Below are 14022 nucleotides of genomic sequence, written 5' to 3' on the forward strand. Positions count from 1 at the left end.
CTATGTGGGGGTCTATGGGGTCTTAGTGGGGGTTATGGGGGTCTATGGGGGGCTATAGGTGGGGTTTTTGGGGTCTTAGTGGGGGCTATGGGGGGGTCTATGGGGTCTTAGTGGGGTTATGGGGGGCTATGAGGGGTTATTAGAGGCAATGGGGGGTTATGAGGGGTCTATGGGGGGGTATGGGGTCTTATTGGGGGTTATGGGGGTCTAAGGGGGGCTATGGGAATCTATGGAGGGCTATGTGGGGGTTCTTAGGGGTTTTGGGGGTTATGGGGGTCTATGGGTGGTTATTAGGGGCTATGGGGGGTCTATGGAGGACTATGGGGGGTTATTAGGGGTTATGGGGGTCTATGGGTGGTTATTAGGGGCTATGGGGGGGCTATAGAGGGCTATGGGGGGATATGAAGTTTTAGTTGGGACTATGGGAGGGTTTATGGAGGGCTATGGGGGGTTATTGGGGGTTATGGGGGTGTTATAAGGGGTCTGTGGAGGGCTGGGGGGGTATGGTTTCTTATTGGGGGTTATGGGGGTCTCTGTGGGGGTTATTGGGGGCTGTGGGGTCTTATTGGGGTTTATGGGGTCTTATTAGGGGCTTTGGGGGCGTATGGGGGTGTTTATAAGGGGTCTATAGAGGCCTATGGGGGGGGCTATGGGGTTTTATTGGGAGTTATGGGGTTCTGTGGAGGGCTGTTGGGGGGTTATAAGGGGTCTATAGAGGGCTATTGGAGTTGAGGGACTTAATGGGGGGCTGTGGGGGTGTTTCTATGGGGTTTGGGGTTTTCTGTGCATCCCTATGTCTCTGTGGGGTCTCTGTGGGGTCTCTGTGGGGTCTCTGTGGGGTCTCTGTGTGCTGGGGTGCCCCTGACCCCCCCATTCCCCCCCTCCCTGCAGAAGAAGGCGCTGTTGGCACTGAAGAAGCAGCAGAATGCGGCCGGACCCAGCGGGCAGGGGGGGATCAAGCGATGTGAGGAGGGGGGGGAAGCCTATGGGGCGGGGGGGGGGGGATTTGGGTTCATTTGGGGCTCATTTGGGGGCCCTATGGGGAGCTAAAGGGGCTGCTTCCCCCTACACCCCCAAACCTGTTTATTTGGGGGTCCCATTGGGTGCCCTGGGTGGATTTGGGAGCTCCCAAGGGGGGATTTTGGGGATCAATGAAGGGGGGGGGTTTGGGTGCCCCACACTTGGGGGTCCCCATAGGGGTCTCTGACCCCTATCCCACCCCATAGCCCTATCGGATCAGCCCCCCCTGGACACGGCCATGGCCACGGAGCAGGCGAAGCTGTTGGTGAAGTCGGGGGCCATCAGCGCCATCAAAGCCGAGACCAAGAACTCGGGGTTCAAACGCTCCCGGACCCTGGAGGGCAAACTTAAGGTGGGGGGCCCCCCCCCAATATCCCCCCCCTTCCCCCCCAAACCCCATGAGGGGTCCTCATTACCTTGGGTACCCCATAGGACCCCGAGAAGGGCCCGATCCCGACCTTCCAGCCCTTCCAACGCAGCATCTCGGCTGATGACGACACCCAAGAGGTACCTGGGGGAAGGGGGGGGGTTCCCCCACATTTTGGGGGTCCCCCCCATCACCATGTGTGTGTCACCCCCCCACTTTCAGTCGCGTCGACCACAGAGGAAGTCACTCTATGAGAGGTAAAGGTGCCCCCCCTAAATTGGGGTGTCCCCCCCATTGATGTTGAACCCCCCCATTAATTTGGGGTGTCCCCCCCCCGTTCCCCCCAAGCTTTGTGAGTGCCAGCGAGAGGCTACGGGACTCTGAGGGGGGGTCGAGCTCAAGGGGGGACCCCCCCGAGCGAGGGGAGCGGCGCCTGGAGTGGGAACAAGACCCGGAGCCGGAGGAGCGGAGCCGGGACCGGGATGGACCATTCCGAAGTATGGGGGGGGGGGGGGGGGGGGGGCAGCAAGGGGGGTGTTTTTGGGGGTCCCTCACCCCATTTTTCCCCCCACCCCCCTATTTCTAGGGTCGGACTCGTTCCCCGAGCGCCGCCCCCCCCGCAAAGGGAACACTTTGTACGTGCACGGAGTGGAGCTGAGCCCGGAGCTGCTGCGCGGAGCCTTCGGCCCCTTCGGAGCCATCATCGACCTGGCCATGGACACCCCCAGGAAGTGGGCGGGGCTTCGGGGAGGGGGCGTGGTTTGGGAAGCATGATCATGGCTAAAAGGGGGGCGTGGCTAAGGGAAAGGGGTGGAGTCAAGCGTCAACCGGATTGGCTATACCTCCTTTAAGGGACGGGGCTAAAGGGAGTGGGAGGGGTCAAGCTTCAACCCCATTGGCTGTAATTGTCTCCCTTTAAGGGGTGGGGCTAAAGCAAAGGGGAGGGGCCAAGTTTCAACCCCATTGGCTACAAGTGAGTTGCTTCCCTTTAAGGGGCGGGGCTAAAGGGAGTGGGAGGGGCTAAAAAACATTGCTGATTGGATGAGCGTGGTCAAAGGGGGCGTGTCCTGATGTAACCCCACCCTCTCCCTCCCCAGCTGTGCCTTTGTCACCTATGAGAAGATGGAGTCAGCGGATCAGGCCATTGCCGAGGTGGGGGGGGGGGGGGGGGGTTTGGGGGCCCCTGGGGGTGTTGTGGGGCTCTATGGGGGGAGTTTTGGGGTGCTGACACCCACCCCCCCCTTACCCCATCCAGTTGAATGGGGCCGTGGTCCAGGACGTGCAGCTCAAAGTCAGCATCGCCCGGAAGCAGCCGCTGCTGGATGCGGCCACCGGGAAGTCTCTGTGGGGGTCCCTGGGTGAGCGTTGGGGGGCTCTGGAGGGTCCTATGGGTCACAGGGACCCCATAACCCCCCTATGGGGTAAGAATGGGGTCCCCCCTTCACCCCTGACCCCCATTTCTTCTCCATACCCCCCCCCCCCCAGCGGTGAAGAACAGCGCGAAGGGCTCCCACAGGGACAAGCGCACGCAGATTGTCTACAATGAAGACCTATTTGGGGGGCAATAAATGACTCCCCCCCTTTCAACGGTGCCTCTTTGGGGGGTCCCAATCTCATGGGGGGGATCCCCTTAAGCCTTTTGGGGGGGTGGCACATCAATGGGGGGGTAACACGTGTAGAAAGGGCGTTATTGGGGGTCCCTATGGGCACAGGGGGTGTTATTGGGCATCGCAGGGCTCATGGTGGGGTCATTCCACTCCCTCCCAGTATCCCCAGTGGCCTCCCCAGTCCCTCCCACTCCATTCCAGTCCATCTGGGGGCATTTTAGTGCTGTTAGTACAAAACACCCCAAAAACAGTCCTAAAATACCCCCAAATACCCCAAAACATACTGGAACACCCCAAAAATACCCCAAAAGACCCTGAAATACCACGAAACACACCAAAACAACCCAAACCCCACGCTCAAATACCCCTAAAACACCCCAAACCCCACGAAAACACACCAAAACACACTGACCCTCAGCAAAAAAACCCTACTAACCACCCCAAAATCGCCCTAAATCACCCCAAACTGCATCTCATCCCATCTCACCTTGACCACAGTTCCATGGTGGAACGGTCCCGATGTCCAACTCCCAATCCCCCCTTTACTCCTGCCCTGCATCCCGGCCCTTTGGGATGCTCCCGGACAACATCACCAGGCCCAGGTAGACGTGGCTTTATTGCCAATCACTGCTCCCCATTGCTGGGGGCATCACCACCCCATAGCAGGGACCCGGCTCCGTGTCCTCACTTCCCCAGGGATTGGCCCCATGGCAGGGCCCAGCCCCACGGCGCGGTCGGCCCCGGCCAGGAGCCGTGGGCAGTGGGTGATGAGCAGCAACGTCCTGGTGACCCCCAGCTGCACCCAGCGCCATGGCTGTGGGACAGCAGCACCCTCAGCACCCGCTATGGGGCTGGGACACCACCCCCACACCCCCCCCATCATCAGCAGCCCCACATCACCTCCAGCTCCTCACCGCCCTCCAGGGCGCTGGTGGGCTCATCGAGGATGAGGACGGTCGGTCGGCGCAGCAGAGCCCGGGCTATGGCCACGCGCTGCCTCTGCCCCGCTGAGAGCTGTGCCCCTTTGTGCCCCACATCTATGGGGCGCAGAATGGGGGGGGATGTGATCAGGATGTGGGGGATTTGGGGTCCTATCCCCCCCCAGCAGCACTCACCGGTGTCCAGCCCCTGCTCCAGGTCCGTGATGAAGCTCCAGGCTCCGGCCAACGCGGCGGCCGCCTTCACCTCGTGCTCCCCGGCGCCTTCCAGCCCCAGGGTGATGTTGTCTCGGATGGTTCCGGAGAAGAGGATGGGCTCCTGCTCCACCAGCACCACCTGGGAATGGAGCCATGGAATCCCGGGCACGGATACCTTGCGCTAGGGCAGGATGCTCCAAGCCCCATCCAACCCGGCCTTGAAAGGGATGGAGCATCCAAACCTTCTCCATTCAACGCATTCTGATGTCCCACCACCCTCTTCTTCCTAGGATCCATCTAACTCTTCCAGTTGGAGCCTCATCCCATCCCATCCCGTTGTGGTTGACCACAACTCTTGGAATGGGACCATCCGGCCAGCCAAACCCACGTCTCTCCATTCAGAGACAAGGATGTGGTGCGTATCCATGCCCATCCCTGCTCACCACCATCGTAGATGGCCACCGAGATGGATTTGCCCGTGGTGAAGCCCTCACCTCCTGGTGCAGGTACCGGTGCTCGTAGTCCCTCAAGGGGACCCCGTCCAGCAGCACCTCCCCGCTCTGGGGCTCATAGAACCTCTTGAGCAGCGCCGCGCAAGAGCTCTTCCCGCTGCGGTTGGCTCCCACCAGCGCCGTCACCTCGCCGGGGAGCACCTCGAAGGTGACGTCCTACATGGGGAGGGTGGCATCACCCATGGGGCACTTCAGGTGCCCAAGGGGTGTCCGTCCCCCCCCTCCCCATAGGTACCTGCAGGACGAGACACTCGGGGCGCGTGGGGTAGGCGAAGGTGACGCGGTGGAAGGCGACGTGGCCGCGGAGGGTGGCCGGGCGCTGGGTGCCACCGGTGCCACCGGTGGGGATGTGGTGGAGGTTGGCCAAGAGGCGGCGGCTGGCGGTGGCTTTGGCCAGGAGTTCGCCGTGGCCGCTGAGCAGAGCCTGGTGGTGGGAGCAGGGATGGGTGGACATGGAAAAGGGATGGGTGGATATGGATAAGATGGATATAGAAAGGGGATGGGTGGATATGGAGAGGGGATGGACATGGAGAACATGGATGGACATGGAGAAATGGACATAGAAAAGGGATGGATGGACATGAAGGAGATGGACATGGAAAAGGGATGGGTGGATATGGATAAGATGGACATAGAAAAGGGATGGGTGGATATGGAGAGGGGATGGATGGACATGGAGAAGAGGGACATGGAAAAGGGAAGGATGGATGGACATGGAGAAGGTGCACATAGAAAAGGGATGGATGGACATGGAGAAAATGGACATAGATAGGGGATGGATGGACATGGGGAAGACAGATGGAGAAATGGACACAGAAAAGGGATGGATGCATATGGAGAGGGGATGGGTGGACATGGAGAAGATGGATGGACACGGAGAAGATGGACATAGAAAAGGGATGGGTGGATATGGAGAGAAGATGCGTGGACACGGAGAAGATGGATGGACATGGAGAAATGGACACAGAAAAGGGATGGGTGGATATGGAGAGGGGATGGGTGGACATGGAGAAGATGGATGGACATGGAGAAGATGGACATAGAAAAGGGATGGGTGGATACGGAGAGGGGACACCACATCGCAGGGCCTCACCTCCACATGGTCCCTGAACCTGGCCTGGTAGAGCAGGAAGGTGCTGAGATCCCCGGCGGTGCAGGAGCCGTCCCGGAGCAGCTGGTACCCTTGGAACAGCACCAGGACCTGCAGCGCCAGGAGCAGCACCTGCGGGGCCGGGATCAGCGGGATACTGGGATCAGCGGGACAGGGATAAGTAGGACACCAGGGAGGGGGACAGGAGACACGGCCCCCTCCATACCCGCTGGACCAGGATGTAGAGAATCCGCTCCAGCTCCAGGCGCTGCTTCAGCCTCAGTAGCTCGGTCACGGCCCTGCAGTGCCGCTGCTCCTCCTCCTCCTCCCCGGCGCAGGCCCGAACCGTGTCCATGGCAGCCACCGTGTCCTGCACCACCGCGGCCGTGGCGGCCGTGGCATCCAGCACCGCACGCTGCAGCGCCTGGCCATGGAGACGCACACATCCCATCCTATCCCATCCCATCCTCATCCCACCCTGTCCTCATCCCATCACCCCACCCCTCTTGTGTCCCCACCATCCCATCCTTTTGGTACCCATCCTGTCTCCACTGCCCCACCCCATCCCATCCTTTTGGTACCCATCCCATCCCACCATCCTCTCCCCACTCCACCTGGTAGCGCTCATCATAGACCTTCCTGGTGACGATGGTGAGGGGCACCGTCAGCGCCGCCAGCAGCGCCAGCTCAGGTGACAGCAGCACCATGAAGCCCCCCAAGCCCAAGACCAGGCCCAGGCTCCTCAAGGCCACGTTGGAGCTCTTGGGCACGGCCCCGCACAGCAGCGGCACCTCGTTGGATAACTGGGCACAGAGCTTGGCTGCGGTGACAGGCACGCGGTGAGCGCCGGTGCCGGCGCTGGGATGGGGACGGGGGGGTGATGGGGGCACCACCAACCTGCTGGAGTCTCCTGGAAGAAGGTGAGGTCCCGGTGGAGCAGGTGGGAGAAGAGCTGGGTAGAAGTTGACAGCTTGAGGCGGGCTTGGGCCAAGAGGAAGAGGCCACCACGGCAGCCGGCAAAGAAGGAGCTGGGGTGGACATGGAGATGACATGGATACGTCGTGGATGCATGGGTACCATCGGCACGGGAATGGATGGAAGGATGGATGGATGATGGATGGATGGATGGATGGATGGATGGATGGATGGATGGATGGATGATGAATGGATGGATGATGAATGGATGGATGATGGATGGATGGATGATGGATGGATGGATGATGAATGATGGATGGATGATGAATGATGGATGGATGATGAATGATGGATGGATGATGGATGGATGGATGATGGATGGATGGATGGATGGATGATGGATGGATGGATGGATGATGGATGGATGGATGGATGGATGATGGATGGATGATGAATGATGGATGGATGGATGATGAATGATGGATGGATGATGGATGGATGGATGATGGATGGATGATGGATGGATGGATGATGGATGGATGACGGATGGATGGATGGATGGATGATGGATGGATGATGGATGGATGGATGATGAATGGATGGATGATGGATGGATGGATGATGGATGGATGGATGGATGATGGATGGATGAGGGATGGATGGATGATGAATGGAGGGATGATGGATGGATGGATGATGGATGGATGGATGGATAGATGATGGATGGATGAGGGATGGATGAACAGACAGCCAACAAGGACATGTGCCCACCAACCTGCCCAGCTCCGCCGCCAGCACCATGCCGAGCGCGACGCCAGTGATTCCATCCCCGCTCCTGATGGCCTCCAAAGCCTTCCCGGTGCAGTAGGGCCCAGCCACCTCCCCTGCAAGACCACGGGTGGGTGACGCTCACCACCACCATCCCCAAGCCCACCCCAAGCCCACCATCACTCACCCAACACGGCCAACGCCAAGGCCACGAAGGCACAACCAAACAGCTGCCATTCATCCCTCGCCAAGGCCAAGAGCTGCCGCACGGCCACCGCGGCCTGGGCTGCGTCGGAACCCCCTGGCATCAGCATGTCCCAGGCCACCGCGGCCACCGCGGCCGCGCCGTGGGTCGCCACCAGCCACCACGGGTTGGCCATGGCTAAGAGAGGCAGCGCTGGGCCCGGTGGCCCCAGGAGGCTCTGGAGGGTGCTGAAGGCGGCTGGGGTGAGACTGATGGTGACGGCGGCACCGCGGGGACACCGCAGGGACAGGGCCCGCGTGGCCGCGGTCATCGCCAGCACCCGTAGCCCGGCCTCCAGCCACGCAGTCACCAGTGGCCACGGTGGCAGCACCGGGGCCACCACGGTCACCGCGGTCACCAGCACCGCGTCCAGGAGCAGCAGCAGCAGCAGCGATGAGGCTGTGGCCAGGGTGGGCGGCAGAGCCATGGTGCGGAACCAGTATGGACCAGTGTGCTCCCAGTACAGCTCCCCCAGTCCCAGTCTGGAGCCTCAGCACGCTGCGGGGCACAAATGGGGTCATCACCATCAGTGCTCCCAGTACAGCCCCAGCACCCTGGGGCACTCCCCAGTCCACACCAGCGCTCCCAGTACAGCCCCAGCACCCTGCTCAGCATCCTGGGGCACTGACCAGTCCACACCAGTGCTCCCAGTACAGCCTCAGCACCCTGGGGCACTCCCCAGTCCACACCAGCGTTCCCAGTACAGCCCTAGCACCCTGCCCAGCACCCTGGGGCACTCACCAGTCCACACCAGCGCTCCCAGTACGGACCCGTTTGCTTTCACTTTCAAGTCCCCGCCCCCTTCCTTTTTTCCTCCAATCACCACCCCTATAGCCCCGCCCCCTTTTTGCCCCGCTCCTTCCGTCCTCATCCTGCTCCAGCTCCATCTGCCAGCAACCGATGACGCGACCTCCCTTGACCAATCAGAGCCGCCTTCGATCGCTTTCGCTTTCGATGCTCGGAGGGACCGGAGGGTCCGAGGGGTCCCGGGGCACCCCCAATGGCTCCAAACCCCTCCCGCCGCTTCCTGGAGCTGTTTCGTCCCGAGCAAAGGCGCTGCACGATCGTGGCCGGGCTGATGGTGGCCTCGGTACTCGGTACTTGGAGGGCAGGACCCATGATGGGGGGGGTAGGAGCCATTGAGGAGGGCAGGAGCCATGGGGGGGTACAATGGGGTGTGGGATGAGGGGGAATTCCCATGTCCCATATCCCCATATCCCTATATAGCCATGACCCTCACGTCCCATATCCCCCTCTCCCCATATCCCTATATCCCCATGACCCTCACGTCCCATATCCCCATCTCCCCATATCTCATCTCCCCATGTCCCTATATCTCCATGACCCTCACCTCCCACATCCCCATCTCCCCATCCCTCACACCCCCACGCCCCCAGCTGAGGTCACCGTCCCCTACTTCATCGGCCACGTCTCCGACTGGGTGGCCAGCGAGGACAAATTGGCAACCATCGTCTCCATTGTGCTGCTTGGGGTCACCAGGTAGGCCAGTGACACCATGGGGGGCTCAGAGGGGGTGACAAGGGGACACCCTCCCCCTAACAGAGCCCACACACCCACCCCACCCCCCCCCAATGCCACCCCAGTGCCGTCACCGAGTTCACCTGCGATGCCACCTACGTGGGCACCTTGAGCCGGGTCTTTGGCCACCTCCACACCCGGGCCTTTGCCGCCATCCTGCACCGGGACCTGTTGGCGTTACAGGCGCTGGGTGCCGGAGCGGTGACGTCGCGGGTGACCGGGGACGTCGATGCCACCCATGAGGCCGTGGCCGACGCGCTGCTGCTGCTGCTGTGGGAGGTGGCGCGGGCGATGCTGCTGCTGCTCCCCATGGCTTGGGTGGCCCCAGTGCTGGCCATCACCACCCTCCTGGCAGTGCCGGTGCTCCTGTTGGTCGCCCAGGCTATGGGCAGTGTCCAGCAGGTACCTATTGGGGACGGGACGGGACATCGGCACCTCCACGTGGGTGCTGTCCCCTCCATGTCCCCCCATCACCTCCCCGTGTGCTCCTTGTCCCAGGGGCTGTCCCAACGGGTGCAGGAGGCGCTGGCCGGTGCCACCGGGGTGGCCATGGAGACCTTCGAGGCCATGGGCACCGTCCGTGGCTTCGCCTTCGAGGCCGGAGCGGTGCAGAGGTACCAGGAGCGACTGCAACGGGTGCAGAGGCTGGAGGCCACCCAGGCGCTCACGTACGCGGCCACCGGCTGGATCAGTGGGGTACGGATGTGGAGATATGGGGGGGGACACACATGGGGACAGCAGGACACAGGGGGCTCTGAGGTCATGGAGACATAGGGGTGGCCATGGGGACCCATTGGTGATGCTTGGGGACACAGGGGTGGCCATGGGGACCCATTGGTGATGGTTGGGGACACAGGGGTGGCCACTGGGACCTGCTGGTGATGGTTGGGGTCACGGGGGTGGCCATGGGGACCCATTGGTGATGGTGACATAGATGCGGTGGCACAGGGCAAGGCTGGGAGCTCAGTGTCCCTATGGAGGTGCCCGTGACCAGGAAGGGGGACAGGGGACCCCCCCCATTGGTGTCCCCTGGTGCTGGGTGACCTTCCATCCGTGTCCCCCAGTTCTTGGCGCTGGCTTTGAAGTTGGGGCTCCTCTACTACGGGGGACAGATGGTGGCCGCAGGGACCATCAGCACCGGGGACCTGGTCACCTTCCTCATGTACCAGATGCAGTTCACCAGCTCCATCGAGGTGGCCCCAATGTCCTCTCCCAACGTGTGCCCATCCGCTGTGTCCCCAGTGCTGGTCCCATTGTGTCCCCTTCTCTGTGTCCCCCAGGTCCTGCTCAATTACTACCCCAGCCTGACCAAGGCCGTGGGCTCCTCGGAGAAGGTCTTGGAGTTCCTGGATGAGGAGGAGCAGAGGACACCGGAGGGGACGCTGGAGCCCAAGGTGCGGGGTCACCTCAAGCTTGAGGATGTCTGGTTCTCCTACCCCGAGCAGCAAGAGCCCGTCCTCAAGGTGGGCACTGGTATACGGTGGGGCAGGGGGACATGGAGGGGGTCATGGGGATGTGGATGGAGACATGGATGGGGGCATGGAGACATGGAAGGGGTCATGGGGATGTGGATGGGGACATGGATGGGGTCAAGGATTGGGCCATGGGGACAGGGATGGGGGCGTGGATGGGGGCATGGATGGGGTCATGGATGGGGACATGGAGGGGGTCATGGGGACATGGATGGGGTCATGGATGGGGACGTGGATGGGGTCATGGGGACACGGATGCGGTCATGGATGGGGCCATAGGGACATGGATGGGGTCATGGATGGGGACATGGATGGGGTCATGGGGACATGGATGGGGACATGGATGGGGTCATGGGGACACGGATGGGGACATGGATGGGGACATGGGGAGATGGATGGGGTCATGGGGATATGGATGAGGACATGGATAGGGTCATGGATGGGGTCATGGGGACATGGATGGGGTCATGGGGACATGGATGGGGACACGGATGGGTCTCATCATGGGGTTGGGGCCATAGAACATCACCTCTGTCCCCTAGGGCGTGTCTCTGGAGCTACTCCCTGGGCAGGTCCTGGCCGTGGTGGGTGCCCCGGGTGTGGGGAAGAGCACCCTGGTGTCCCTGGTGCTGGGCTTGCACCAGCCCCACCGCGGGAGGGTGCTGCTGGATGGGCACCCACTTCCCGCGTACCGGCACCGCCACCTGCGCCAGCAGGTGCCAGCAATGGGTCCCCAACCATCACCAACGGGTCCCCATGGCCACCCCTGTGTCCCCAACCATCACCAACGGGTCCCCATGGCCACCCCTGTGTCCCCAACCATCACCAACGGGTCCCCATGGCCACCCCTGTGTCACCAACCATCACCAACAGGTCTCCAAGGCCTTCCCCATGTCACCAGACAAGCACCATGTTCCATGTCCCCAGTCCCACATCCCCACATCCCCATGTCCCATATCCCACATCCCCATGTCCAATATCCCACATCCCCATGTCCCACATCCCCATGTCCCCATGTCCCACATCCCCATGTCCCCATGTCCCAAATCCCCATGTCCTATATCCCCACATCCCCATGTCCCAAATCCCCATGTCCCCATCTCCCACATCCCCATATCCCATATCCCACATCCCCATGTCCTATATCCCCACATCCCCATGTCCCATATCCCACATCCCCATGTCCTCATCTCCCACATCCCCATATCACATATCCCCATGTCCCATGTCCCCAGGTGGCCGTTGTCCCCCAGGAACCGCTGCTCTCCTCCCGCTCCCTCCACGCCAACATCTCCTATGGGGCTGGTGGCCGGAGCCGGGCGCAGGTGACAGCAGCCGCGCGCCGCGCCGGTGCCGACCCCTTCATCCGCCGCCTGCCCCACGGCTACGACACCGGTACCACACGGCTGTCCCCACGTCCCTGTATCCCATAGCATCCCGATGGGTCCCCATGGCCCTCCATGGCCCCATCTCCCTCCCTGCAGAGGTGGGGGACCTGGGGACGCAGCTCTCCGGGGGACAACGCCAGGCCGTGGCCATTGCTCGTGCCCTGCTGAGGGACCCCTGTGTCCTCGTCCTCGATGAGCCCACCAGCGCCCTGGATGCCAAGACCAGTGCTCAGGTGGGAGGTGACACCTGTGCCCCCTTTGTGTCCCCTTTGTGCCCCCTTTGTGCCCCCTTTGTGTTCTCTTTCCATTGTCCTCAGAGGGGCCCTGGTGTCTGGGTTCCCATGGCCACCAGTCCTGGGGTCCCCTTGGTGCCTGGTCCCCTGGGGCCCTTCCCATGTCCCCATGGTCTCAATGCATCCCCATGTCCCCTTGCTCACTGGTCTCCTTGTCCACTGGGTCCTCATTCTCAGTGTCCCCATACCCCCATGTCCCATACCCCCATACCCCCATGTCCCATATCCCCATATCCCCATACCCCCACGTCCCAGATCCCCATGTCCCATATCCCCATGTCCCAGATTCCCATGTCCCATATCCCCATATCCCATATTCCCATGTCCCATATCCCCATACCCCCATGTCCCATATCCCCATATCCCCATGTTCCATATCCCCATGTTCCATATCCCCATGTCCCATATCCCCATGTCCCAGATCCCCATGTCCCCATGTCCCATGTCCCCCATGTCCCAGATTCCCATGTCCCATATCCCCATATCCCATATCCCCATACCCCCATGTCCCATATCCCCATGTCCCATATACCCATGTCCCATATCCCCATACCCCCATGTCCCATACCCCCATATCCCCACACCCCCATGTCCCATACCCCCATGTCCCATATTCCCATACCCCCATGTCCCATACCCCCATGTCCCATATCCCCACACCCCCATGTCCCATACCCCCATGTCCCATATCCCCATACCCCCATGTCCCATATCCCCATACCCCCATGCCCCATACCCAGTATCACCACGCCCCCCTGTCACCACATCCCACGTCCCGCGCAGGTGGAGCAGGAGGTGCTGAGCGCCGGGCGCTCGGTGCTGCTGGTGACGGGGCGGGCGGCCCTGGCGCTGCGGGCGCAGCGCGTGGCCGTGCTGGCCGGGGGACGCCTGCGGGAGCTGAGGAACCCCAGGGAGCTCCTGCGCCCCGAGAACCGCTGCTGGGAGGCACCAGGGCATGGGGACGCAACGGAGCAGGAGGGGGGCACGGAGAGATGGGATGGGGACGGTGGGGAATGGGATGGGGACAGTGAGAACATGGATGGGGACACAAGGAAATGAGATGGGGACACCAAATGCCAGCATGGGGGCACCAGGGGATGGGGACAGTGGGAGATGGGGACAGTGGGGAATGGGATGGGGACAGTGGGGAATGGGATGGGGACAGTGGGAGATGGGGACAGTGAGAACATGGATGGGGACACAAGGAAATGAGATGGGGACACCAAATGCCAGCATGGGGCACCAGGGGATGGGGACAGTGGGAGATGGGATGAGGACACTGAGAACATGGATGGGGACAGTGGGAGATGGGATGGGGACACTGAGAACATGGATAGGGACATAAGGAGATGGGATAGGGACACCAAGGGATGGGACCACCACAAGCCATGATGGGGACACCAAGGGATGGGATGGGGACACCAAGGGATGGGTTGGAGACACCAAGGGACGGGATGGGGACACCAAGGGACGGGATGGGGACACCAAGGGATAGGACCACCACAAGCCGACAGGGACACCAAGGATGGGATGGGGACACCAAGGGATGGGACCACCACAAGCCATGATGGGGACACAAGGGATGGGATGGGGACACCAAGGGATGGGACCACCACAAGCCATGATGGGGACACTGGGCTCAGGGATGGGGACACCAGGAGCTATGAGTAG

General features: G+C 61.6%; 3 protein-coding genes across 3 annotated transcripts; 2 read left to right on the forward strand and 1 right to left on the reverse strand.

Annotated features, from left to right (window-relative positions):
* Window positions 1-852: 852 nt before the first annotated feature.
* NELFE (negative elongation factor complex member E) lies at window positions 853-2970 on the forward strand (the record flags this gene model as incomplete). The annotated part of the gene is made up of 9 exons (XM_061444320.1): window positions 853-964; window positions 1227-1372; window positions 1453-1527; window positions 1610-1644; window positions 1736-1884; window positions 1974-2118; window positions 2485-2539; window positions 2643-2745; window positions 2873-2970. Coding segments are annotated over 9 exons (903 nt in total), but the record flags the coding sequence as incomplete, so codon positions are not given.
* A 673-nt stretch (window positions 2971-3643) lies between these two features.
* On the reverse strand, window positions 3644-8469 carry LOC133264376 (antigen peptide transporter 2-like). The gene is made up of 12 exons (XM_061444321.1): window positions 8401-8469; window positions 7603-8157; window positions 7423-7531; window positions 6630-6760; window positions 6347-6552; window positions 5959-6156; window positions 5736-5864; window positions 4878-5066; window positions 4625-4798; window positions 4110-4269; window positions 3895-4031; window positions 3644-3808 (listed from the first exon to the last, which is right to left on the reverse strand). Exons 2-12 carry the CDS (start codon window positions 8084-8086, stop codon window positions 3644-3646), a joined length of 2082 nt encoding a protein of 693 aa, XP_061300305.1. The 5' UTR covers window positions 8087-8157; window positions 8401-8469.
* A 111-nt stretch (window positions 8470-8580) lies between these two features.
* Window positions 8581-13459, forward strand: LOC133264381 (antigen peptide transporter 1-like). Its single transcript, XM_061444327.1, has 10 exons — window positions 8581-8756; window positions 9057-9159; window positions 9264-9600; window positions 9697-9894; window positions 10263-10391; window positions 10479-10661; window positions 11213-11386; window positions 11906-12065; window positions 12155-12291; window positions 13135-13459. The coding sequence occupies exons 1-10, from the start codon at window positions 8660-8662 to the stop codon at window positions 13408-13410; spliced, it is 1794 nt and encodes a 597-aa protein (XP_061300311.1). The 5' UTR covers window positions 8581-8659; the 3' UTR covers window positions 13411-13459.
* The last annotated feature ends 563 nt before the right edge of the window (window positions 13460-14022 follow it).

Source organism: Pezoporus flaviventris, unplaced genomic scaffold, assembly GCF_033815535.1.
Source record: "Pezoporus flaviventris isolate CSIRO_AGI_PZ_B2104156 unplaced genomic scaffold, CSIRO_AGI_Pfla_v1 ptg000799l, whole genome shotgun sequence".
Lineage (NCBI taxonomy): Eukaryota > Metazoa > Chordata > Aves > Psittaciformes > Psittacidae > Pezoporus > Pezoporus flaviventris.